General features: G+C 34.7%; 3 protein-coding genes across 6 annotated transcripts; 1 reads left to right on the top strand and 2 right to left on the bottom strand.

Annotated features, from left to right (window-relative positions):
* Positions 1–955: 955 nt before the first annotated feature.
* Positions 956–4,812, top strand: LOC129902386 (APO protein 4, mitochondrial; the record flags this gene model as incomplete). The annotated part of the gene is made up of 2 exons (XM_055977612.1): positions 956–1,353; positions 2,994–4,812. Coding segments are annotated over 2 exons (1,113 nt in total), but the record flags the coding sequence as incomplete, so codon positions are not given.
* Positions 4,813–7,212: 2,400 nt separating this feature from the next.
* Positions 7,213–9,811, bottom strand: LOC129903140 (arabinosyltransferase RRA3-like). The gene is made up of 2 exons (XM_055978642.1): positions 9,334–9,811; positions 7,213–8,573 (listed from the first exon to the last, which is right to left on the bottom strand). Exons 1-2 carry the CDS (start codon positions 9,502–9,504, stop codon positions 7,458–7,460), a joined length of 1,287 nt encoding a protein of 428 aa, XP_055834617.1. The 5' UTR covers positions 9,505–9,811; the 3' UTR covers positions 7,213–7,457.
* A 4,618-nt stretch (positions 9,812–14,429) lies between these two features.
* Positions 14,430–22,494, bottom strand: LOC129903138 (probable protein phosphatase 2C 55). 4 transcript variants are annotated; one of them, XM_055978640.1, is made up of 6 exons: positions 22,231–22,489; positions 20,220–21,101; positions 17,277–17,601; positions 16,572–16,721; positions 15,326–15,616; positions 14,430–14,835 (listed from the first exon to the last, which is right to left on the bottom strand). In XM_055978640.1, the coding sequence occupies exons 2-6, from the start codon at positions 20,942–20,944 to the stop codon at positions 14,818–14,820; spliced, it is 1,509 nt and encodes a 502-aa protein (XP_055834615.1). In that variant the 5' UTR covers positions 20,945–21,101; positions 22,231–22,489; the 3' UTR covers positions 14,430–14,817. The 4 variants fall into 4 exon arrangements, with proteins under 4 accessions (XP_055834615.1, XP_055834613.1, XP_055834616.1 ...); XM_055978638.1 differs by having other exon boundaries at positions 20,220–21,098; XM_055978639.1 differs by lacking the exon at positions 14,430–14,835 and adding an exon at positions 14,914–15,004 and having other exon boundaries at positions 20,220–21,098; positions 22,231–22,491.
* Positions 22,495–25,682: the final 3,188 nt, after the last annotated feature.

Raw genomic sequence — 25,682 nt, 5'->3', positions numbered from 1 at the left:
ATGGGTAATTTGAGTTGAAATTGGGGAAATCATTAGTTTGGAGCGTAGGATGACAAATTTGTAGACGACGGGGATATAATTGACCACATAGCATAACGAAAGATAAAAATAGCTATTAAATAAAAATTGAGGGGTATTTTTTACCCTTCTGCCTTTTTTTAATACAAAAAAAAATAAAGTACTTTCAAATTCTGAAATGTCTTTCAGCAAAGCAAAGTCTATAGTGTACCTGCTCTTTCTAAAAGAAGAAAAATGGTGAAAATAATATGAAATTAAATAGAAATATTATTTGTTATAGTTTGTCTTTAAAATATTTTTGCTATCAATATTTCGGTCTAAAACGCATATGTCGTTAATACTTGTCCAAAAATATCTCTAATATTACTTGAGTAAAAAAAAAATTCCTGATAAACATATTATTTCTTTTGTTGTGATAAACATATTCTTTCTTTCATTTTTAAAACACACTCTTTTTCTAATAAAAGTATGGTAACATATCATTAATTTTCATACATATAAGATCATAGTAATCTATCGTTAATTTTCATCTAGATAACAATTTAAAAAGTCTTGATAAAATAAGAAATATTTTATTTCTCAGTAATTTTGAATTGAATAAGGATAAGCACATGCTAATATAATCATAGACTTTAAAGTTAGATACAATAATCGTAATGGCATAAGACACAAAAATTTACTACATTGCTTCAAATCATAAAATATCTTCAAAATATCATTGATGGAGTTATTATTGACCATTTTTTCTCATTAACTTTAAAATCAATGAATATATTAACGCTTCAATTCGAAAATATTTAAAAAATAAAATATTTTCTATTTTATTAAGATTGTTTAAATTATTTATGTAAATAAGTAATTTTTCCAAAGAAAATAAACAGTAAATTTGCTCTGGTATATATGTGAAGATCCAAAAGGTGGGTAATATTCAATTTCTCCCACTGGACTCTCACATAATTCATTGACCCACTATCCACGGTTGGGCCTCTTTACTCATACAAGCCCACATAAGCTAAGGTATGTCAGTAAGTCCCTTCTTCTTGTTCTCTCCGATGTCGAGCTCGGAGCTGCGATGGCTTTGAGAAATCACCAGCTCTGGCAGCAAACGAAGATGATTTACAAAGTAACGATGGAGTACTACCGATTCTACTGTTCGAAACCAAAAGTAGATTTTAGGAAGCTAAGGCCAATGATTCTGAAAAGGATTGAGAATCGGGCGAAAGATTATCCAGTAAATTCCATGATTCCTGTTGCTGAAGACGTCTTTAAGGCTCGAACAATCCTCTACCATGGCGTTTCCGCCTTAATGCAACGTTTCCCAACTTGGGCATGCAAGTAATTTCGTCCCCTCTTCCTCTTATTTAATTTTTTTTTGATAAAAAAATTAACAAGTTTTGGGCAGAGATTGGTGTTAAAGTTGTTATCTTTATTGAATTTAGATCTATGGTAATTTTCTTTTATGTGTTATTGTGTGATTAAGAGCTTAATACAACAAAAGAGATACTCAAATTGGGGTTTATCTGAGAATTCCATAGTGGGAACATGTATAAATAATATATATCCGTCTAACAATTTCTCTTGGGGGTTTAGATATACTCATAATTGTTATTATAATTAATATTTATAATACAATTGAGAGGTGTTTTTTGATTGAAAACATCCATACTATATATATAATAAGAAATACAGTGAAGAAGTAAAAACTCATTAGCAGAGCTTATGTAAGCATTCTTTCTTTATCATAAATAAGAATCATTCAAAGTGAATTATTATACATAAACATTAGGTGGTGGTAGGGAAGCAATGCAACAACAATGTTTCCTGACATCACATCCACAACTTTCATAATGAAAATGATCTCTACAATAGGCCACACAGTCTTCACCAGTTGCACATTCCGATTTATCATACAAATGATTCTGTTTTTCAACCTCTAAAGATTTCACCATTTGGCTGAAATTACATAAAACTAAGCAAAACGAAACAAGGAAAGTCAATGTAGCCTTTGCCATCACAAGTTTTGAAGCAAGTGTATGCGTATTTTTTTCTCTATGATAAAAGCTTTATGTTATACATGTATTTATACAATCTGAAGAGGTAGCAACATACACATTAATGAAGAATCTGTTGAAAAAATTATTATTAGTATCTCAAAAAGATTAAGAATTATATCTGCTGTTAAGTTTGGTCAAAAGAATTAACTATATATTTATTAGCCTTAATAGCAGCATTTTCTGCTCTTATTTTTTGTCAAAATATATTTTATTCTCAAAAAAATAAATATTTTTGGTCAATATATAACTGATTGCAAGATTACAGGGCTTTTAATGGGTTGGGTTTTGGAGATGCCTTGGGTCCTTACGGGCCTACATAATAGGGAAAAAACATAACTAGACTATTTAAAATAATTATTACAAATACATGAGTCATGAGTCATGACAACAGTAACTTATTGTCAAAAAATATTAATCCAAATAGCAAGGATGGTAACTTCACAGTAAACAGTGCTTACAAGAAAGGAATACAAGTTGGGGTTACGGGCTACCATCATCACTGGAAGAGTATTTGGAGAGGGGGCATTTCAGCCTTTAAATAAGTACAAGAGTAAGTGCAAGACAGCACAAAGAGAGCGGAGTAAATGCAAGACAACAAGATGGCAAGAATTATAAAAGCAAAAAAAGAATATTAGCTTTGGAAATTGACAATATTATCTTTGGAAATTGAGGCATTGTTGAATATTGCTCTAATAACTTCAAGAATTAGAATTTATTTAGCAGTTGGATCATCTATTGTGTAAATGCTTTTATTGGACTTGGCTCCTTTTGGCATCTTTAGGTGCAACTTCTAGTTATAAGAACCCATCACCAGATACAATTGTATTTGGCACACTATTTTCTTCTTTCAATGGTACTGAAAGAGAGGCGGTACCTGGCAGAGACTTTTTTCTAACCTCCAAAAGGGTTATTTTGTTGCAGATACTGTCCAGAAGTATATATTGGTGAGAATGGTCATCTGATACGAACTTGTCATGGTTACCGTCGGCGTGGTAAGAACCAGGCTCATGAGTGGATTAGAGGTAGCTTGAATGATATTCTAGTCCCAGTAGAGGCGTTTCATTTGCGAACTATGTTTCAGAATGTAATCAATCACCAAGAAAGATTTGATTATGATCGCATTCCAGCAGTTGTGGAACTGTGCTTGCAGGCAGGGGCAGTTCCAAGTGAAGAAATTGTATGTGGAAGTAGTTTGCCCTCAAGTGTTCCTTTTCAAGTTGACTCTTTGTCTGATGATGATTTGATGTTGTTGGGAAGAGAAACCTTGAAGGCATGGGAAGCACTTAGATCTGGAGTTCAGAGGCTATTGTTAGTTTATCCAGCAAAGGTCTGTGAACATTGCTCAGAAGTTCATATAGGACCTTCTGGACATAAGGCTCGTCTTTGTGGCATATTTAAGTTTGAAAGTTGGCGAGGAAGTCACTATTGGAAGAAGGCAGAAGTGGATCATTTGGTTCCTCCAAAAACAGTATGGTACCGCCGACCCCAGGATCCTCCATTACTTCTGGATGACGGACGGGACTATTATGGGCATGCTCCTGCTGTTGTTGATCTGTGTACTAAGGCTGGAGTTATTGCTCATTCCAAGTACTATTGCATGATGAAACTTGAAGGTCTATCAGCCCCGTCTCTATGAAAGGAATGATGGGATCTTTTCCTGCTCCTATTAGTGCAGTTTAACCAACAACGAGAAGGTGGGTCTAAATTGGGTGCCGGACTTACTTTTGTTATTCAGGCAACCCTAAAACTTTAATGGATATAGACTGAAGATTGGGTGGGGTTATGTTGCACTCAAAATTGTCTCTAGCACCAAAATATTTCATGAAGACAACAATATCTTGTTGATATTCACAGGAGATTTATTCATATGATACTTGAGCAATTCTCATCCATGGAGCATTATATTTTGGTTGACTAGCTACTTAAATCTGTCTCTGGGTACTTCAAGATCCAAATAGGGAAAATCAAAATGGAGGACAATGATGCAGAATGAAGAGAAAAGGCAGCAGAAAGTGTGATGTTCTCAGGACATAATTTTTACTCTTCATGGTCAGGAACACACTATTGCTCAGGCAATATAGTTCCCATTGCATAGATTCTGCATCTTTCAGCATTTCTAGTTAAATATATATAATCTTTTTAAGAGCGAAATCATTTTTTAGTTGATCGTCTCACAGCAACTGTTCTTCAAGAAAACTGTTCTGTTCTGAGCTGATACTCCTATATGCTTTAGTGGAGTGAAGTTGTAGCCTAACTAGGCTTGGAAAAGTGTCATCCTGTGTCAGATCATATACTTTCTGGTGATATGTCAGCAGGTGATTTGCAGTGAAATGGAGGTGGATGTCTATCTCTGTCTGGAAGAAACTATCTTTACAGGTTGAATATGTCTTCCAAGTGTCCAACAGGCTGCGGCTCACATACTTCATCACTGTAGAGTTTCGAGTCAATTTGTAACAGACATTGTCAACCCATTGTTGTGGCCTTTGAACTGCACGAGATGTTTTGGTACATATAGTAACTTCTGTCGCGATAGTGCACCATTGATTCATCAGCTTAATTTGTTTTTGATTAAAGTTTGTTTTTGTAACACTATGTTATCTGAGCTACTGATGGCAATTGAAAAGTTTAACCACCATCCATTAAAAATGTGGACAAAGCAAGATATATGGAACCCAAATACCAAGATTAAATTGTGTTTTTTTTGACTGTAATGACAATTGCTAAGACACTTGACGTGTGGCTGGTGACATTAGCGGCTGGATTTCCCAGAGTTTTTGGACTCCTAATATCAACATTTTCCCAATTACGTGTTGAAATCACATTTTGATCTAAGTTTCCACTGCATAAATTCATTCACGGTAGTCATTTTGCAGCCAACTGCAACAAAATGACTGTCTGCCATAACCTCATTTGATATTTGTGATATGGTTTCTGGTCAATATTCATGCACAGTTATATAACTATAGTGACCAATCCAACAGTGAAAACATGAAGAAGATGAAATGCTCCTGCTTTAACCTGCATGAGTTGAGTTCTCACAAGTATGCTATTTTTCAGACAATGCAAATAGTAAGACTGTCAAGAATGCAGTTCTTGTGAAAACCTTCTTTATAATCCATGAAAATCTGCCTCAGAACAAGCACTCAACACACACAAAAAAGAAGCAATCAACACAAACAAGAGAAAAAATGCAGGTGGTAGTCGAGATTATGATGGGGATAATGTTTCACATCCAAGTAGGCGACAATGCAACTGTACTAGATTTGAAGATAGCAATACACAATCAAGAAAATGTTCCAGCTGATCGGCTCATCCTGCTACTCGACATAGGTGATGATCATCTCATGATGAATGACGATCAAAAAACCCTCACTGAATACGGGCTCCAAGATGGATCTCGTCTTCAGGTGATTTTTAAACCCCTTGAGGATAAAAAAGACGGCGATGTTGATACTGTTGATGACAAGGTCATGGACAAAGATAGGACTGAGAGTGAAACCGAGGACGAAATAGATGGCAATAGTAGTGATGATGCCAGTGGCAGCTCCACTCCTAAAATTCCATATGAAGAGACTACTGTTGAATCACCCGAGTATATATCAATCTCAGATTAGCTATATGAATGAACTACTACAGTATCCATTCTGCTTTATCCAGTCTTATTTCACTCCAAGACATTCTGTTACAGCAACTAAGTTATAAAGTTAAGAATTGCATCTTAACTATTTTTCTTCTAATGTTAACTTAGAAACATGTATTACATATTCGGAAAACAGGCCTCATATTGACATCTGTATTGGGCGTCTCCTTTTTTCTAGTATTGTAATGAAACGATGCTCTCAAATCTCAATACTGCATATTTCTCTGTCCAGAAAAATGTCAATCTACCAAACTAAGATGCATATGTTAAGACATTATCTTGAATTAGTTGGAAAATCTATTCAAGTGAAAATGAATGCATTTTGTCCCTTCATAAACATATATGAATGGGGAAATGAGAAATTACTATACACTTTGTTCATATTTGATTATAGCCAGTTATGGTCAAGTAACTTAAAGGTCAAAACAAACTAACTAAAATAGTCTTCACAAAGAAGAAATATCCTAGTCATCCTTCACTAATGGTCTCACCAATTTCTAGTAGTAGTAGTAGTTTGCGAGGGTCTATCCTTTCTATAATTTGCCCTTGCCTTTCACTCCCATTTGGTCTCTTTCTTCTATAAAATAAAGTGAAGCAAAGCACATGGCAAAGAAGCAGCCAGCTGACTGCCCCCCTTCCACTTGGCCTTTTTTCGCTGTGTGACTAAGGTCCGTATGGGAATTTTGGGCATAATATAGACATGGCCATCGATTAGCAATATCATGATGTGAGTGGCATAAATAATAGTAATACATAATATGCAATATTAACAACACCAAAAAGCATTAAAGTACCAAACACTAAACTTACTCAGGAACGACACCCTAAACCACACTTCATTAAAAGCTTTCGTTATATATATATATATATATATATATATATATATATATCCTTATGAAATAATAATTGAAATGTGGACAATAGAACAACGTTTGGCTGTCTGGTCAATTGCACTAAAACACGGAGTACCAAACATGTTTGACCATTTAAAACCATGCTTTTAATGGTAATACATGCATATATAAGTTCTACATTGAAGTACCAAATCGGGAAATAACCTTTACAAACATCGGCCAAGTAATTTGTAACTATTGCTCAAACAAATCCATGAAGTTTCATGCCAAACAGCAAGGGACAATACCAGTTTGTCAAAGGATACCACAACAGGGTTGAAGCTGCATCACAAACTCTAGTGCTAAAAGAAGTCAAGATGCCTCAATACCTAAACTAAATAATAGTCATCTAACATGTCTACAAGCATCATAAAAAGAACAATTTCAAATAATAGCTATACGGTTTCAAATGAGGAAGGTAACTAATCCATCTAATGGTCATTTGATCTACAAATAGGCTTGTAGGGTGATCATTTCTTTTTGCAAACAAAGCCTTTACTTTAATGCCCTTGCTACTAGAATCCTGTTGTGCTTCAGTAGCCACTCAAGAGACAAGATGAACCAAAGCACATCATATAAAAGCTACATATTAGCAAGCCACTAAATATGAAAGGAACCAATCCAGCAAAATTTTCGAATAAAACTACTACTGTGGTGAAAAAGATACAAGTTCTGAATGTAGTTGATAAGAAGTTGGTATTACACATCGAGTACTCAAAAAAAGAGGTTGGTATTACACATTGATCCAAAAGGGGTAATCAACTGAGCCTACCTGTATGAAAAGACAAAAAGCAAGACAGAGAATATCACTGGCCTAGATCTCAATCAAAGGTCCATTTTAGCAGGCTGCTACTATACTGAACCATCTGGGAATGCATCCAGAGCATCTTGCTTGCCGTTGACATAGTACTCAACAACTGCTTTCATTCTAGGAAACTTGTCCGGGTGATAGTTTACATGAACTATGACTGGTTTCAACTTCTTCAGATTAGCATCTTTTCTTACAGTCTTGAATAGGACCTTGCTATTCATGAACAGATAGATATCCATTGTTCTCCTGGAAGCATAAAGGCCAACGTACCCAGGATGTGATGGAAAAGCCAGCTCTTCATTGAAAACTGCCTGGTCCCAGGAATTTGGCTGCTTAGTAAGCCGATCAGCAACTCGATCTAAGAGCTCGATTGAAGGAATTGTTGGTCGAATATAAAAGAAACCAGAATTATAAACCCATATCCTCATTGTATGTGCATATCGAGCCCAACCCATTGAAGGTTCATCAAAAACATCATTATAACCATAAGCTGTCATATTATTGTGACCATCTGACATTGATTCGACATCTGAATCCCGGTATAAATGATCAAAAGGATTTTGCAAATACACAATATCAACATCAGAAAGGAGGACACCATAACCAAGCTGCAAAAACTCCCTCAAAATTCGAAACTTTAACCCTGAGACAGCATGGTTGCCTCCACTTTTTCCAATAAAATCAACATTCTCATCAGGGTCTCTTTTATAAACTGGAACATCATTTTCCTTGCAGAAATCCACTATAGCGTCATCCAACGCCACAACCAGATAATTGGGAATACCCACTTTTTGAATACTGTTGAACCAAACCTCCAACATGGATTTCACATTTGAATTGGCAAGTGCAACTATGACCTCTTTGCCAACTGCAATCTCTGCCAAAAGCTTTGCTAATCTTGGGTTCACCGATTCATCAGGCACAACAGGAGGGTTAGTTCTCAAACTTTTGACGGTTCCAAAAGGTCCAGCTTTTTGAGGTTGACTCGACACCACCAGTCGCTCCTGTGTACGACCATTTCCCTGCTGAGCCACCTGAAGCTTTTGATTTAGCTCTCTCACCTGCTTTTGCAACTCTGCATTCTTCTCAGCCAACTTCCTATTTTCAGATTTCATCATGTTTACCCCCTCCGTGGATTCACAATTGGATGAGTCAACCTAGAAATCAAATCGAAACTCTAAATTAAGGAGCTATAAAAACAATTCAACACTGATCAAGCAACATCCACACGTTATATCAAGTCCCAACATAAAAACGACAACCATAATCAATGTTTGTCCTTTTATATATAAATGGGATATACACATGCCATCTAACAAAAGACAAAGTAACAAATTTACAACTCTAAGAAACAACTACATTAATTAACCTCAAGAAAAAACAAAACTCACCTAACCTCTTACAGTCTTACTTGCTCCAATACAACAATAACACGAACAACAACAACAACACACCCACTGTAATCCCACAAGCGGAGTCCACAGAGGGTAGGATGAACATAGACCTTACCCTACATTTGTTCTTACTTAGTCTAGTACTACAACAACATACTCATTGTAATCCCACAAGCGGGGTCCGGTAGAATGTACACAGACCTAAAGCTACATTTGTTCTTACTTAGATGCTCTTACTTAGTCTAGTACAACAATACACCCAATATAATCCCACAAGTGGAGTCTCATAGGGGTAGCATGTACACAGACCTTACCAACAACAACAACATACAATGTAATTACACAAGTGGAGTCTGGGGAAAGTAGAACGTACACAAAGCTTACCCCTAATTTTGCTCTGAGTCTAGTAACTGCCTTAAATTCAGAGGTCAATACAAGTAAGAAACACAATTCTATCACAACCCCATCTCCTATATCAAGAAGAATAGATACACAAGTAAGCCAAATTACCTGAAAGACTCACCTGAAGATTAGATTTAGAAAGAGGGCGACTTTGAGAGCGTGGATCGGGAGAGAAAAATCCATTAGGATACAAGAAAGCAAACACACATCCCAAGAAAACTCCGATTGCAATTGCTCCAGCAATTCGAGATCCTCTTATAGATTGACCATACTTTTCCCTACGACCCGCCATCTTTCAAGACAAAATATCCCCTTTTTTTGTCTTTCTTTTTTCTATAACATGAAGTAAAGATTACACAAACATTAAACAACAACAAAAAATGAAAATGTAGAAATGGGTGTTTAAGATTTAAGCCCAAGATGCAAAAAAGTTTGGATCTTGGTGATCTTTGATTATTATTATGGAAAATACATCAAAGTATTTGTATGTAAGAAGTGAGAGTCGTCGGAAGGGGATTCAGTGGTTAGTGGCACCGTTGTGGTTAGAATATTTTATAGAAATTTGGGTTCTATCTGATGTTTCGCGGACCAGATTATCTATATGAATTGAACAGTTGACTAATATTCCTTTTGTTTTTACGGAAATTTTTGTTTTTATTTGGATAATTATATAGGAAAGGATTCTCTTTTTTGTTTCTCAGGTAATTTATGTACATTTTAGATCACGGTCTAAAATAATTTTTAAGCAAATTAAAATTTTTATGAGACAACGTTAAATATGTTATAGTTCTGTATGTTTTCAGTGGTTTTTTTGTTTTAAAAGAGATCGTATTTATTTTTAGGATCTGCAATATCCTTTTTTGATATTGTAATTTAAAAAAACTAAAAGACATTAAAACTAAGCGATGACATTATCTTGTTGATACTGATTGAGAATTTTGATAAAATTTAGCTGATTGAATCCATAAAACATAGAAAGTCATCGTTATTGATATTTTTTTAATTTGAATTTTACTTTATTAATAGATATTAGTGGGGCTAATATAGTTATAACTATGGCTAAAGTAGCACCTTTTATTTTAAAAGATTTACTGAAGTATCAAGGGTGAATGGGGCTTTAGAATTATTTAGTAAGCAGTGAACTTGTTCGCGCCTTGTGCGGTCATCAAAAATCTCAATTTTTTTCGATAACCCAAATATATAAATAATCACAAAGTATATTTTAAAATCTAAAATTTTCTTTAATTCTTTTTTCATTTCAACCTATATTTATTTTTCAAAACTTATAATTTTTTTTAAATAAAAAAATTAAACTAAAAGCCGAAACAACTCTTAGACTAATTCATTAAAAATATACATGAAGAGAGTTTAATTGTACCATGAAGCACTATTTAATTAAAAAAAAAATTGTACCATGAAGCACTTAAATAGTTACAACACATCCATTACGTAAAATTGAATCTCCTCATTTCGCTTTTGTTAGCAAATTAAAGTCTAAAGTGCAAATTGGCTCACTATGCCCTTACTAATTATTGATCGCATGTGCCAAGTCACCAGAACTTCAAGAGCTAATCAAATCAATATCTCATGTGACCTAGTGATAGATTTCAATTTAAACTAAAACTATGAGTTAAAATGAGTAACTCCAAAAATATTAAATTGAGATTTGCTCTTCATTTTTTTTGTCGATTAAATGACATCTACTTTTGAGATTCAAAAAAATAAATCAAATAAAAGGGTGGAATATAAGAAATGAATATCGTCGTACCGATTAATTTGATTAAATAATAATATATCTTCCTAACGTGACATGAACTTAATATGTAAAATTCAGTTTCATCAAAATTTCAAAAAGAGAAAATACTTGCGTATAAGCTCTTTGCAAATGTTCCTAGTTAGACAAACTCAAATTATGGTAATGATAATTCAATATATGATAAGTAATTCAGTATTTTGCAACTACAAGACCATTGATTGATGAATCCATGATTTAACGCCTTGTTGTTGCCTATAGCCTTCCAATACTTGAATTTATTCCAACTAAATTCGGGAAAAAAATCAAATAAAAATATGCACATATATTGTTTAAACTATTTGTTAGAAAATTACAAAAGTAATCATCTTCGAAGTAGAGAAAACTGGAATCACTTGCCTTGAGAGAAAGCTGATCAAAACATTATTAAAATGCTAAGAATCCATTCTGTAACTTGAGTGGAAATGAACGTTTTCCATCACTAATTGTACATTAATTATATTCTTAAACTCTACCTTCCTATCATAAAGAAACAAGAAATTTGAAAAATGAAGCTGAGCAGAGTAACGTTACTAAATACATTACTTATATAAAATTTAGGCATAAGCTAGGTGATGTATTTGTATTAGTTAATAGGGAAGAGGTGGAAGAAAGAAAATGAAGCGGTACATTTAAAATAATTTAATGTGAATTATAGATATTACTAATTACTAATACTAATTAAAGATAGACGTTAGGAAAATGAAAAGGGGTAAGTTATGGAGATGATTTTTTAAAATAAAAAATTTAAAAAGAAGAAGAAGATAAATAAAATTATTTGTTATGATGTACGTACACTAATTACCTCATGATGTAACATAATTCACGTTGACCGTTAAGAGCACTCTTCCATTAGGAAGGAAGACTTAAACATATATATTTAATAGGAGAGATATATTAAGAAAGGTAATAAAGTCGAATAATAATAACAAAGAGATATTAATTTTTTTTGAAAGATTTTAGTACAAAAAATGTGGAAAAAATTCAAAATCTGAGAAAAAAGACAAATATCAATGCTGGCGAATTAGGCATGCAACATCACCTTGATCATTTTTAGCTTTATATTTATATATAGATTACAAGAGCTATGTTTGCACAATCTTTTAAAATAGGGGTAAATTTTAAAAATATAATCTAGAATAAGGATATTTGTATAACTCAATAATTTTTTCACGATTCGATATTGATTAATTCAAATTCATGCCGAAGGGTTTTAATTTAAAAATAAAATATTTTCTATCAAAAGACGATAGCATATTGAGGAATAAATCCAAAAATATTTGACTATTCTGCTTATTTTGGAGTGTTCGCAAATGTGCTCCACCTAATTTCATTTACTCTCTAATTACGTAATTGTAATGAAAAATTATTAAATGATTAGCTAAATTTGAGTATTGAGTGAGGGATTTTGAATGTTTTAATTGATTTCCTTATTCAATAGGAAGTACATTTAGGTGGTTGTTTCCATTTAGGTCGTATTTAATTTGGCAACCAAATCTAAAATATTTGTCTTAAATCAGATATTTCACTTAAAATTTCAAATATATATATATATTTTTTTCAATCAAATATTATAATTTAGTAATTTTTTTCACCATATAAATTTGGAAGTTTCCATTCATGGAACTACACGGAGTATGTTGCTATATAAATCTTGAAACTATAACTAGCTATATTATTTTTAAGGAAAAAGGCTGAAGTATGCCATCGAATTTTGAGAGAGAGATTATTTATGCCATCCGTTAAAAATTTGGCTCATCTATAACATTATTTTTTAACTCCAATTTTGCAAAACCAACTCAAACAACTTTTAACACTTTTCTATTGGAGTTTTGAATCAAATGTACAATTTTTTGCCTCTCCATCTTCAAGAACACAATACCAAAAACTCTAAATTTCCAACTTTTTCACAAAATCACCTCAAATTTCAATAGTAGCATCCCTCCGAGCTAGATAACTCAATATCTTTTAAGCTCGAATTCAACTTAACCCAACAAGACACATTTAAAATTTTTCAAAGTTTCAAACCTTTAATTATGATAGAATTTTTCCACAACTCTAAATTACTTGAAATTTTGAACATAGACATAGTGAACTTTAACATAGTACTTTTTGAGTCTATGTTTAAAATTTCAAGTAATTTGGAATTGTGGCGAAAATTTCAGCATTAAAGAAGGCTAAAATTTTAAAACTTTGAAGAAATTTTAAGTGTGTCTTGTTGGGTTAGGTTAGATTGAATTCGTGCTCTAAAGATATTGAATTTTGATATCTAGCTCGGAGGGATGCTATTATTGAAATTTGAGATGATTTCGTGAAAAATTAAACAAGTTGAAAATTTGGAGTTCTTGATGTTCTCCATGTGTTCTCGAAGAAAAAGAAGCAAAAAGAGCATATTTGATTCAAAATTCCAATAAAAAAGTGCTAAAAGTTGTTTGAGCATTTTTGCAAAATCGGAGTTAAAAAATAATGGCATAGATGAACTTTTTCTCAAACGATAATGACATAAATGAGCCAAATTTTTAATGGATAGCATCAATAAGCCTTTTCTCAAAATTCAATAACATATTTGAGCTTTTTCCTATTTTCGATAATGGTCCCATCTAAAATTAGGAAGAGCTAGAAATTAGCCCTGTTAGTAAGTCCAACTTGAATCAATTATATAACTTATTTGACAAATCTTTTATCAAGATATATTAATTCAACCAGATGTGCTGCTTTTACCTTGAAGTCTAATCTTTTATGAAGATAGCTATCATCGCTTTTACGTAGGATTTTAGAAAAGTCACACTCAAAAAGTGTAATGCAACCAACTAATCTTAACATAAGTGGGTGATTTCACTAATTGAATTTATGACCTACCACACTATAATTTTACTGTTTTGACTAATTATATTAATTTATTAAAGAAAGTTGTACAATTCGTATTATCTAACTTATTGAGTAAGCATCAATATCTTATCGACTATAGATATCTGCCTTGAAAAGGTTCTTTGACAAACCATATAATTGCCAGCTGTCTTTAGTACTGGCTGCTTTTAGAGTTTGACAGCCTTCTAATTATGACTTTTTGATAGTTGAACTTCACATAAAGAGGTCTTCTTTCGTACTAAATTCATTTTAACTAATTAAGAGATATTTAATAATTTTTTTCCAATAAATTTAACATTAGGCAACTGCATGAAATACTAAAGGTCAAACTTAAATTTTCAAAGCACACATAATAAGGACAATTCAGTAAATATGTATGTATATTATTCTCTCTTGTCCCATTTTAACTATCGCTTTAGTTCTTTTCACGTCCATAAAAAAAAGAGATACAAAGTATAATTTACTAAAATATCCCTATTTAATAAGGGTAGACTGATTTTTCCTCTTAAATGTTGTGCATACTTATTTAATATTAAGGTATAATAAGAAACAATTTGAAAAATGGAACGGAGGAATATAACTTAAATCCAATATGTATTGTACAAACACTCTATCTAAAATAGAGTCATTTAAAAGTTTGGACTTTTCTGGTAATATTTTGTTACATTTTGGAATTGCTATTAAGGCATACGTAACTTACGGCAGAAATCCAATATGTATTGTACAGCTTTCTTCTCCTTAAGAGGGGCAGAGAGGGCTTATAGGGTTTTGCATAGGATGAGGAATGGGGTATAGGGATATATACAAGTGGAAGAGCACTTAAATGGCTAGGTCTGAACTTATCCCGCATGAAGCATCAAAACTGACCGCCAAGTAAAGCAATTTGAATTTCACAAAGACGAACCTGTTAGTCGATATACGTATAAAACCTCTTTAACTAAATCTTCAAGCTGTTGGAGTTTCCTGCATACAACAGAAAGTAAAAGCATCAGGTTCCATCCTGTTTGAAATTTTAGAAAGCTGCACACAAATAACATATGGCAAAAGAACAGCTTCTAACATTTTGGAATTCAGTTCAGTAGCTGTTCATTGTGCGAGCGGATTCAGAAGGAAATCAGAAAGTGAGCTTTTCCTATCACAGAACAATTAAAACAAGTACAGTGGCTAAGAATCTATGCCATCTATCGGTTGAAACCAATACTCACAGGTAGCTTGACAAAAACACTAGACAGAGTTATTTTCATTCTTCTGCACAGATACTATGCAGTATGCACTAGCAAGCATTCTTCTCTTTTTTAGATCAACAAATTCTTACCAGGATTGCAATCAACATCGAGTGCTATAGAAAATAGATAAGACTGCTAGTCGTGTTTCTGGCAGGAAAAACAATGCAAGCAAATAATGAACATAAAGAGTTGACATATCAGTTGGTAAAGGTATAGTCTCCTCGTACATTTTTGTCACTGGTTATGTAAGACACAACCACTGTTACATCGTCCAACTTCCCACCATAGTAACGGAAGCCAGCTTCTTGGGCTGCAGTGGAGAAAGGGGTTTGCCTGTTTTTGTCCAGTGCTCTTTGCCGAGCCAATGCAGCTATCTTCTGAGCTGCAACCTGAGGTGGTAAGTTAGCTCTCGTAGCATGCACCACTACTGCAGTTATATCGCTGCTATACAAATTGTCAAACAACCCATCAGTTCCAGCAATGATGACATCTCCTGCAGCAACGGTTATTTTAAACACCTGCACCAGAAGCCAACCATTCAGTTTAGCAGAGAATTATACTACAGATCGACTCAATTGGGAGAGAGCAAAATTAGAGCGATGGTCAGCACACCACATTTACAACAACAACAACATACCCAGCGAAGTCCCACAAGTGGGGTCTGGGGAGGGTAGAGTGAATACAGACCTTACCACTACCTCATGGAGATAGAGAGGCTGTTTCCGAACGACCCCCACCTCAAAAGTATCAGTCCCAAACAAGAGAGAGAAACAGTATATAAACAAATCATATCATGCAAATTCTACAAAACAAGAACAATACCAACACCACATTTATAGTTGAAAGAATATTCAACTCGAGGTATAAATACATAACAGTATTAGGTCAGAGGCCAGCAGTGGGTGTTGGACTGTGATCTTAAATTATTCAAATTGCAAAAATAATGTTAGTCAGATCATCCAAAAGTTAGGTCATCTAAGAGCCTGTTAGTTCATCCAAAAAACAAGGGAGAGAGCGAGAAGGGTACAACATAAGTTGATTAAAAAGAAAGAAAATGTTCCAGCGTGTGAAAACACCTCTCGAAATTCGGCTAAATGAAGAAAATGAATAATTTCGTTTTTGATAAGGTGTAATGAGGAAAATGAATGATGAAAAAAAGATTCATATACAAAACAGTTTTTTTCAACAACATTTGATGATCACTATTTATCATAATCCAATCCCCAGTTAACGATTTTTTCTTTCCTTCTCACTGAAAAAGTTTCTTAAATTGTATGATTTAGATGTCTCGCATTTCTTGAAAATGTTATTTGATAGATTGGAATTGGTAATAGATCAAAATTCTCCAGCCAGCTTATAATGGCAAAAACAACTTAATATAGGCTTCTCAATATCTACTCGGACACTTTGAAACAGCAAGAACCTCTATACCAAGTGCTATATAAGATAAAAGACCACCACTTATAAACTGACCTCCCCAGAGCTTGGTGAATCACCGGCACTACCACTCTCCAGCTGATATGTAAAATTGAAATCATGCTGCTGCACGTGGGATCTGACAACAGTACTACCATTTCTAACTACCATAAATCCGCTATCTCCTAAGTTAATGGCATGGAGACCCTGAAAGAGAGGAAAAATGATAAATTTAACATACACAAAGATATAAACTTCTTAATTTCTTTCCCATTTTAATCACAAAACTACTTCTCCACACCTGGTTCTGGTTTGTAAACAATGGCTAAGCGGTCCAAAGGTCTTTTGTCTAAAAGAAACTTCATTAGGACATCTCAGCATCTAACTGAACCAACTAAAAAGTGTTTAGGCCTATATCTCAACTTCATCAAGCTACTCTTTGGTCCCAAAAAGGCAGTGTTACTTTCATCTTTGGGCCGGCAGAAAGTAGTATCCACTTTCCTTGAAAGGAAGGTTTCATCACATGTACATAGCTCAAAAAGTTATGATGGACCCATTATCTTTCCTTTCTAAACTTTTTCTTCCTTCTATTTCAGAAACCCACCATGTTCCCCTAACAAATACTAGATAACTCCACCCCACAATCATTCTCTTAATAACAGTCTGGTGCTGAAGCACAAGTACTAAATATTAAATAGGGAAATCCTTTCTCTCCTAATGCATCCAAGGCCAAGAATGGTAGATACAGAATTACATATATACCTGATCTGTAAGGGCAATAATGCAGGCAGTTGAGGACCCTTTGGCTCTTGTGCGTGTATAAGCTTTCTCCAGTACCCTAGCTGGATCTACTGAACCTTTTGGTTCCTCACGAATTGCCATTACTGAGTTTGACATCAGTTCTCGAGAGTATTCTCCAGCATCAACACCGACATCAGCCCATCCACCAACACCATCAGCTATGCCAATTGCTTGTTCATCAATGCAAATAAAATGAGCATCCTCTCCACCTTTTTCTTCTTTATCAGGGTGAGGCAGGTAACATGATCCTGAATTAAGCTTCAGGCTTCTGTCAATATGGATATTCCTGAAATGTGTCAAAAGATAAAATGTGATTGAGAAAAGAAAAACACCAGGCTTTAAATTAAGAGTAAAGATGAAACTAAAACGAGTAGTAGTAAGTTACATCTACTCAATTACTAGTAGAAATTATTAGAACTCCAAAGGAAGCGACACCTCAATATAGAAGCATGGTTTCATTTAGTGAGAGTTCCATGGTGCAACATATAAATTGGTTCTACATAGAACACCAAAGGCAACGAGATGTGCAGAATTCTAGTATCTATCAAGTGTCGAGTTTAAAAAAATATCAATTTGAAAAACTGCAAAATGAAACCTTTAACCTCACTTGAACTCGGTAATGACTTGCCAATTGAAACAGATTATATAGAATCAAAATGTCAACTCTACTTATTTTCTTTTTAAGGCAAAATGATTTCATTAATGTTGGGGAAAACTCCTGTATAAAAGTGGTAGACCAAAAAGAAGAGAACCTAGAAAAAGGTGTGATCGGAAAAACACCTGAACTTCTATGAAGATCGGAACCTCATGGGTGCACCAAATGGGCAACCCCCTCACTGGGTCTTTTTCTCCATCTTCTATAGGTCTAGCTGAATAGTTAGCAGTGTTTAGCATTTTCATTGTGTCCCGAATATTTCAAACTTACATCACAAGCACGCAACTAGCTGGCAATGCAAAAGAAGGATAAAGCACCAATTAGCAGCTCCCTGAGTATCCGTACTAATAAGTGCTGGAAGCCTGATCCTTCCAAAGTAAAAGTCGTTGTAAAAGGACCTTACATAAAACAGTCCACTGCTCTCCACCTTTTACCTTCCCTAGTCCTAGTTCTCAAAATATGTATTTCATCTATAAATCACTTCTACCAGGATTTGATTTCCTTTACCTGCCAGCCTGAAGGTTTCTCCGAAACTTTAAGCCCCAAAGAGAAATACCCCTCTTGTAGCCTATGTACCTTTTGGATTGCTTCAACTTTAAACCTTGATGAATTTCTTTTCACATAAGTTTGTAAACGATATTGCATTTAACCTTTTTCCCTTTCCAGTGTATTTTGCATTCATAGTTTTGGGGTATGTGAGAACAATAGAAAAGGAGTGTTCCCTTCAGATATGCTAACAATCACACAGTTTTCTCAAAATTAAGGAACTAATCGGTTACGGGATAGTTTGGGGGTCCATGAGGACAAGAGAAGAGACTAGTACACTATTAACTAGTCAGCACGACAATATAGACCACTCTCTTAAAGCTAGATGTTTACTTATGCTGTTCAGCTGGATTCATTTAGCACCTGTATTTAGCACTGAACATTTTTTTTTAACTTTGTTAGCACTTTAGTATCAGTTTGAAGATTATGAAGGAGCTAACAGCTTTTGCTTATCTCCTTGATGCTTTTAATGTTATTTCATCAAAAAAATAAATAATAGCAATAACATATTTTGGACGGCGACAAAAGGTGACAAGGGTCTACCACTTTTAAATTGAGGTGCCAATAAATATCAAAAACTTAAAATATTTAATTGCATATATAAATATTCAAAATCTCAATAGCAATAACATATATTAGCAAATATTTCAATTCAAAAACTAATAGCAGATACTAAAAGTCTAGAACTTAAATGACTCAATAATTCATAAGACAATTGACAAACAATACTAGAACTCTAAAATTGAGTAGGGCAGAAATAAATATATAATTTTTAAATATAGGCAGATTGCAGTCAGTACTCAGTAGCTCCAGAAATACAAAAACAGAGCATAAAAAAACAGAGCACATTGCACACTGCTGTGCTGAGTGCTGACTGCATATGGAAGAAGAAGAAGATAAGAAGAAGAAGAAGAACAGAATAAGAAGAAGAAGAAGAAGAAGAGAAGAAGAAAAAAAGAAGAACTGAAGGGCCAAAGCACAACAAGCCTACCCATCATCAAAGCAAGCCCGTACCCAATGTAAGAGGTTTTCCTTGAGGATAGAAGAGGATACCTCTAATCTGGTGCCTGCTGACTAGCCTTGGCCATTACATTGTCCCTAAAATTCTTCATTGGGGATTGTAACATGATGGCTCCTGCGGGGACCTCTGGCTCAGGTGAGGGAAGGGGATTACGGAGGAGAGTGACTGTAAACACACAACTTCCACCCTCTTGGCTGTAGTTTTAGCTTGTATATGTGAGAAATTAACAAGAAAAAGACTCGAACTGAAGATGAAAGGAAAAAAGAACTAAAGAAGAGTCGCGCGAAGCAGAGAAGAGAGCCGTCGGCTCGTCGCGAAGGAGAGAAGAGAGTCGCAGGTTTGCCAAAACACCAAATAAACCCTAATATTGCCTTTTAGTTATTAAATCAGTTCTTTTTTTCTAAAAAAAAGGCGAAACTTTGTCGCCGCGTCGCCACGCCTTTTTCGCCATTTTGATCTCGCTTCACCTCACAGGGAATAGGCAACAAGGCCTCACCTTGCCTCGCCTCTCGCCAAAGGCGATATGGCGCTCGTCTTTCAAAACACTGATCATAGGCTAGTACACAACATGTACATACATATAAGATAGCTACTGTTACGCAAACTTGACTTTTTTTCTCTTGATAAGAACCTACAGAAACTTGTCTTAAATGAATAACTACAGCAAAGTTGAGAAACATACTGTTCAGAAGAATTTGCTGAACTTGCACGGTGTACCTCACGCAGAGAGTTATCAAAGCACACATCAGGAGCAGCGCCAGCAGAGATACATGCATCTGAAGAACTGTGAAAACCCTTGAACCCAAGTCCTTCATAAAGATTTGAGTTGCCCTTGCTTTTTGCAACATTGTATGCAAAATATCCATAAACCAAAAAGTTATTGGGCTGATTGTTATTTCTCAAACTCATGCTAGCTTTTTGACAATTAATAGGACTATTTACTGAAAAGCAACGTTTGAGATGCCCAGAAGTCACTTTACTCGAGTAACAGCCAACAGAAGTTCTTGAACAACAAATGGCCATAGGTGCTTTGTGAAAGTCAGTCTCTATAGAAACTTGAGTAGGCACAGCTAACAGGCGATCAATGTGATAGCCACAGACCTGAAATGCAGGCCCCGACACAGATGGTATGGAAAATGTTTGAGGAATAGCACCGACCACAGAAAGATTGTTTCTTTGATTAACTATATTCAAATTTGCTCGTGCAGCTGCTAAAGCACCAGACCTTACAAACACATGCAGGTCAGACAATCTTGCAGATGGCACAGAACAGAAGGACTTCCCAAACAACAACCGCTCTTCAGAAAAAATCTCCACCAATTGGAGCCCCCTTTCTTGCCCAGAAATGGATTTCCGGATTCCCTGACTCAATGCACCACCTACTCTAAAAAGATAATTACTAGGCATATTGGTTTATCAACTACAACAAATTTGCTTGCACTCGTTTATAAGAGAAACACAGCCAGTACCACAGTACCACAGAACACAGGAAGTATCAGTACTCCCAGAACATCTGTTAATACGCATCAATTTAGTCTTCACTTGAAAACAACACGGACACCTGCTGAATGGGGTAACCAATATTAGGAGGAAAAAAATCATAAAAATATAATAGAGGATATAGGTAGGACATTGTTAAATATGCTATATTTCATGTCAAACAATTGTTGCTTACAGTACCAACTAAATAAGCAAAAACTCAAGAATTCTCTAATAAACACTCGGTATGAGCACATCTATCTCGGCCTTAATGGGTATGTTTTACCAAAAAACCATGCTTGTGAACCATACTGGCTCAAGACCAACAAAAACATACCTAGTGAAATCCATGCTGGCGAGTGAATGCAGACCTTACCTCGTAGAGGTAGAGAGGTTGTTTCCGAAAAACCTTTGGCTCAAGACCGTAGTTACTAAAAAACTAATTTTAAACAAAAAGCTCAAGAAGAAACTTGTACATTATTCGCACCCAAAAGAAAAATTAGTACATTATTAAGTTATTTGGCTAGAAGACTAGAACCCAGAAAAGTGGGAAAATACAATAAATGCCTAAGCTTGTCATCAATAGGTTTTCACCTCCATTAAAATTCAAATTCAAACACAATACTTTAAAAAGATCAAAGCAGAGAATATGAAACCTCAGATCAAAGCTCTAAACAGACTGATGGAAAAACAATTTTATTCAGAATCTCATCAATCTCCTAATGATCTCAACAATTTTCCGTTACACAAAAATAACTAGCAACATCCCTAGTTCGACTAGAAAACTAGAAATATCAATTCCTATAGTAATCTGATCACAAATTCTATTTAGACACTAATTGATTAACGTAGCAAATTTCAAATTCTAAACAATTTATGATTCTTACTCGAACTTTGAATTAGTCTTCTAAGACAAACACCCAAAACAAAAGAAAACAATAAAGGGGTTTCAAGATTGCACCTTTTCAAGGGACTCGAGCTTATCAAGAATCAAAATAACACACAAAATCCAAATATAACCCTTTAATTAAAAACATTCAGAAAAATAGAAAATGTATTTCTATTTGAATTTGACTACAAAAATTCTATTTAGACACTAATTGAATAAAGTATGAAACTTCAAATCCCAAACAGTTTAAATCTTTATAACAAGCCTTCTATAACAGAGACACCCAAAACAAAAGAAAACAATAAAAGGGTTTTCAAGATTGCACCTTTTCAATCCAAATTCCAAATATAACCCTTTAATATTCTGGTATTGGCTTCCACAAATTCTTGAGGTTGTTCAGTAGGAGCCACAATACTCTCCAAATAAGTTGGGCTGTTGAGTTAGCTCAAACTTTTAACTCTAAAATCTTCCATTCACCAACAAAACCACCCACTAGAAACTTCTGACTTTTTCTAAACAATTTGAAAATTGAGAATCCTTTTACTTGTGGTGTCATTAATGATAACCATTAAATATGAGAATAATATGGCAAGAAAAAAGCAAGTATTTTTTTTAAAAGGAAATGTTAATGTGACGATTTTAGTGCTCGCACATTCCTGGAATCTGCTATTTGATACCCACTCAGTTGTTGTATGTGTAGGGGTATTTTGGTCATTTTAATATTAGTACAAAAATGGAGATCTTACGTTAGTATTTTATCCATTAATGGATAAATTGAAACCGACGATAATTGCGTGATTCGTCCCCATTATATGGGATTACTAGGAAAGGGTACCGCCTTCGCAAATCATGCCTGCTCGTTTGGTAGAAAGTGCGGGAAAGAGTGGTGGAGACTGGTGGAGCAGTATAGGGAGAGGAAGAGGAACTTGCATATGATACCATCGACCTAGAAAAGACTTACGATAAATACTATGTAGATGTTTGGAGGCTAAAGGTGTACCTGTGGCATACATTAGGGTGATCAAGGACATGTATGAGGGTACCAAAATCAGGGTAAGGACAGTAGGAGGGGAGTCAGAACAATTTCCAGTTGTGATGTGGTTGCATCAAGGATCAGCTCTTAGTCCGTTTTTATTTGCCTTGGTGATGGATGGATTGACGCGACAAATTTAAGATGAGGTGTCATGGTGTATGCTTTTCGCGGATGACATAGTCCTGATCGATGAGACTCGTAGCGGAGTTAACGCTAAGCTGGAGGATTGGAGACATACCTTGGAGTCTAAAAGGTTTAAGCTGAGTAGGACCAAGACAGAGTACTTGGAGTGCAAGTTCAGTGAGACACCTCAGGAGGTTGGCGCGGAAGTTAGGCTTAGTGACCAGGCCATTCAAAAGAAAAGCAGTTTCAAGTACCTTGGGTCTATCATGCAAGGCAGCGGGGAGATTGAAGATTATGTCACACATCGTATTGGGGCAGGATAGATGAAATGGAGGCTCGCTTCCGGTGTGCTATGTGACAAGAAGGTGCCACCACAACTTAAGGGCAAGTTCCATAAAGTGGTGGTTAGATCGGCTATGTTACATGGGGCGGAGTGTTGGCCAGTTAAGGTCTCTCACGTTCAAAAGATGAAAGTTGGTGAGATGAGAATGTTGAGATGGATGTGTAGGCATATCAGGAGCGATAGGCTTAGAAATGAGGCTATTTGGGACAAGGTAGGAGTGGCCTCGGTGGAAGACAAGATGCGGAAAATGCGACTGAGATGGTTTGAGAATGTGAAGAGGAGAGACATAAATGCCCCAGTGCAGAGGTGTGAGAGGTTGGCCATGGATGATTTCAGAAGAGGTAGGGGTAGGCTGAAAAAATATTAGGGAGAGGTGATTAGACAGGACATGATGCAGTTACAGCTTACCGAGGACATGACCTTAGATAGGAGAGTGTGGAGGATCCACATTAAGGTAGAAGGCTAGTACATAGTCTCGTTATTCTTCCTTATTAGTAGGCACATTAGCGCGCTATAGTTTCTTATGCTCTGTTTTCTGTTATTATCTATTACTATCTATTACTTTCTGTACTTTAATTACTTTATTTTATGTGTGTCGCTTTCGTTATTTGCTTTCCCATAATGCTTTGAAATTCTTAGCCTTATCTGACTTCTTTTTATGCTTTTATTGATCCGAGGGTCTTTTAGAAACAGTCATCCTACCTTGATAGGAGTAAGGTCTGCATACACTTTACCCTCCCCAGACCCCAAGTTATGAAATTTCACTGGGTTGTTGTTGTATGTATATACCATTTTTTTCGCGAGGATATGCTTGTTTTAATCATCAATTTATTAAAATAAAACACATTCTATAACAATATTGATTTGCCAATACTTTCAAGCTTTTCAACAATGCTAACTTAATTAAAATTTACTTTCCATAGGAAGAGCAATGGAGTATTTAATAAAGTTGTTGTCATATGACCAGAAGGTCATGAGTTCAAGAATTAGTCTTTTGCAGAAATGTAATGTAAGACTGCGTACAATAGGTCCTTGTGGTCGAACCCTTCTCTGAATCCTACGCATAAGGGAAGTTTTAGTGCATTGGACTACCCATTTTTTCTATTGGAAGATGGATCTTGTTTTGTATGTGATATTTGCCAAAAATTGTGTACGTGTTAAATAATTTATAAGAATTGAGTATAAATTAAATAATAATGTTCAAATAAAATATCCTCTTGATTTATCGAATATCAAATTAACTAAGAATGTATTTAGACAACTAAGTCGAGTTTAGATCAAGTTGAAGTAAGGATTTGAATTCAATTTATATACTACTAATATATATATTTTTAGGCCACATACGTAAATAATCTTTCATATTCGTATCTAACTATAGATGGACATCTTAACTTAGCCGGTGATCAAAAAGACATCTCTTCTAAATAAAAGTATTTCTCTTCTAAAACAAATCCCAGTAATCCTTCTAATCATTGTTGCGTAGTTATGTCTTCCATGTTCTTTGATAATCGTGGGGAAAAAAAATTCACGTAAAGTTTGGTAAAGTAATGAATAAATCAATACCTAGTTCTGAATCATGCTCACATGGATGGGGGTTTTATGTTTGGTATTTCAAACTAATTTTATGTTTGGTAGTCCTAATTTTCCAGTTTGAACAACTACTGATTAATGTCCCTCACCTTGCGTGAATGCGAAAAACTTACTACACCGAACTAGTCTTTTTCCGAGCAGCTACTGATTCAAGCCAAACCATAGTGTCATGAGCTCACCATATTTGTTATACTTAGGAGAGTAATAAAGTTTAGGCGGTTCAATCAGGAATAGATTCCGTGATAGGCAGACAAACAGAGACTAGGTTGTTTATGGTTATGGTTAAAATATCAAATCTAACCGCAATCCAAACCAAACCGATTAAAAAAAATCGATATTTGATTTGGTTTGATTTTAAATTTTGAAAACCGATACTATTTGGTTTGATTTTGGTATTACTACAAATAAACAACAAAAATAACCAAACTGAACTAAGACATTATATATATAAATTTCATAATTATTTATATATTATTCATAAATAAAATATAAATATTTTATTAAATTTTAATTAACTTAAGTCTTCAACTTTTTCATTTTCTCAAGCTCAATACTTAATTTTTGATATATAAGTTTCTAGTACCCCTCCCCCATGTGATTCCTCAATTGTTGAGCTTGGGGTTATTTTTTTGCTATCGAAATTTGATCTTTTGATCTTTGGTGTATTATTACTTTCGTATTGCTTAAC

Source organism: Solanum dulcamara, chromosome 9, assembly GCF_947179165.1.
Source record: "Solanum dulcamara chromosome 9, daSolDulc1.2, whole genome shotgun sequence".
NCBI lineage: Eukaryota > Viridiplantae > Streptophyta > Magnoliopsida > Solanales > Solanaceae > Solanum > Solanum dulcamara.
This window is presented reverse-complemented; position numbering and strand designations above follow the sequence as displayed.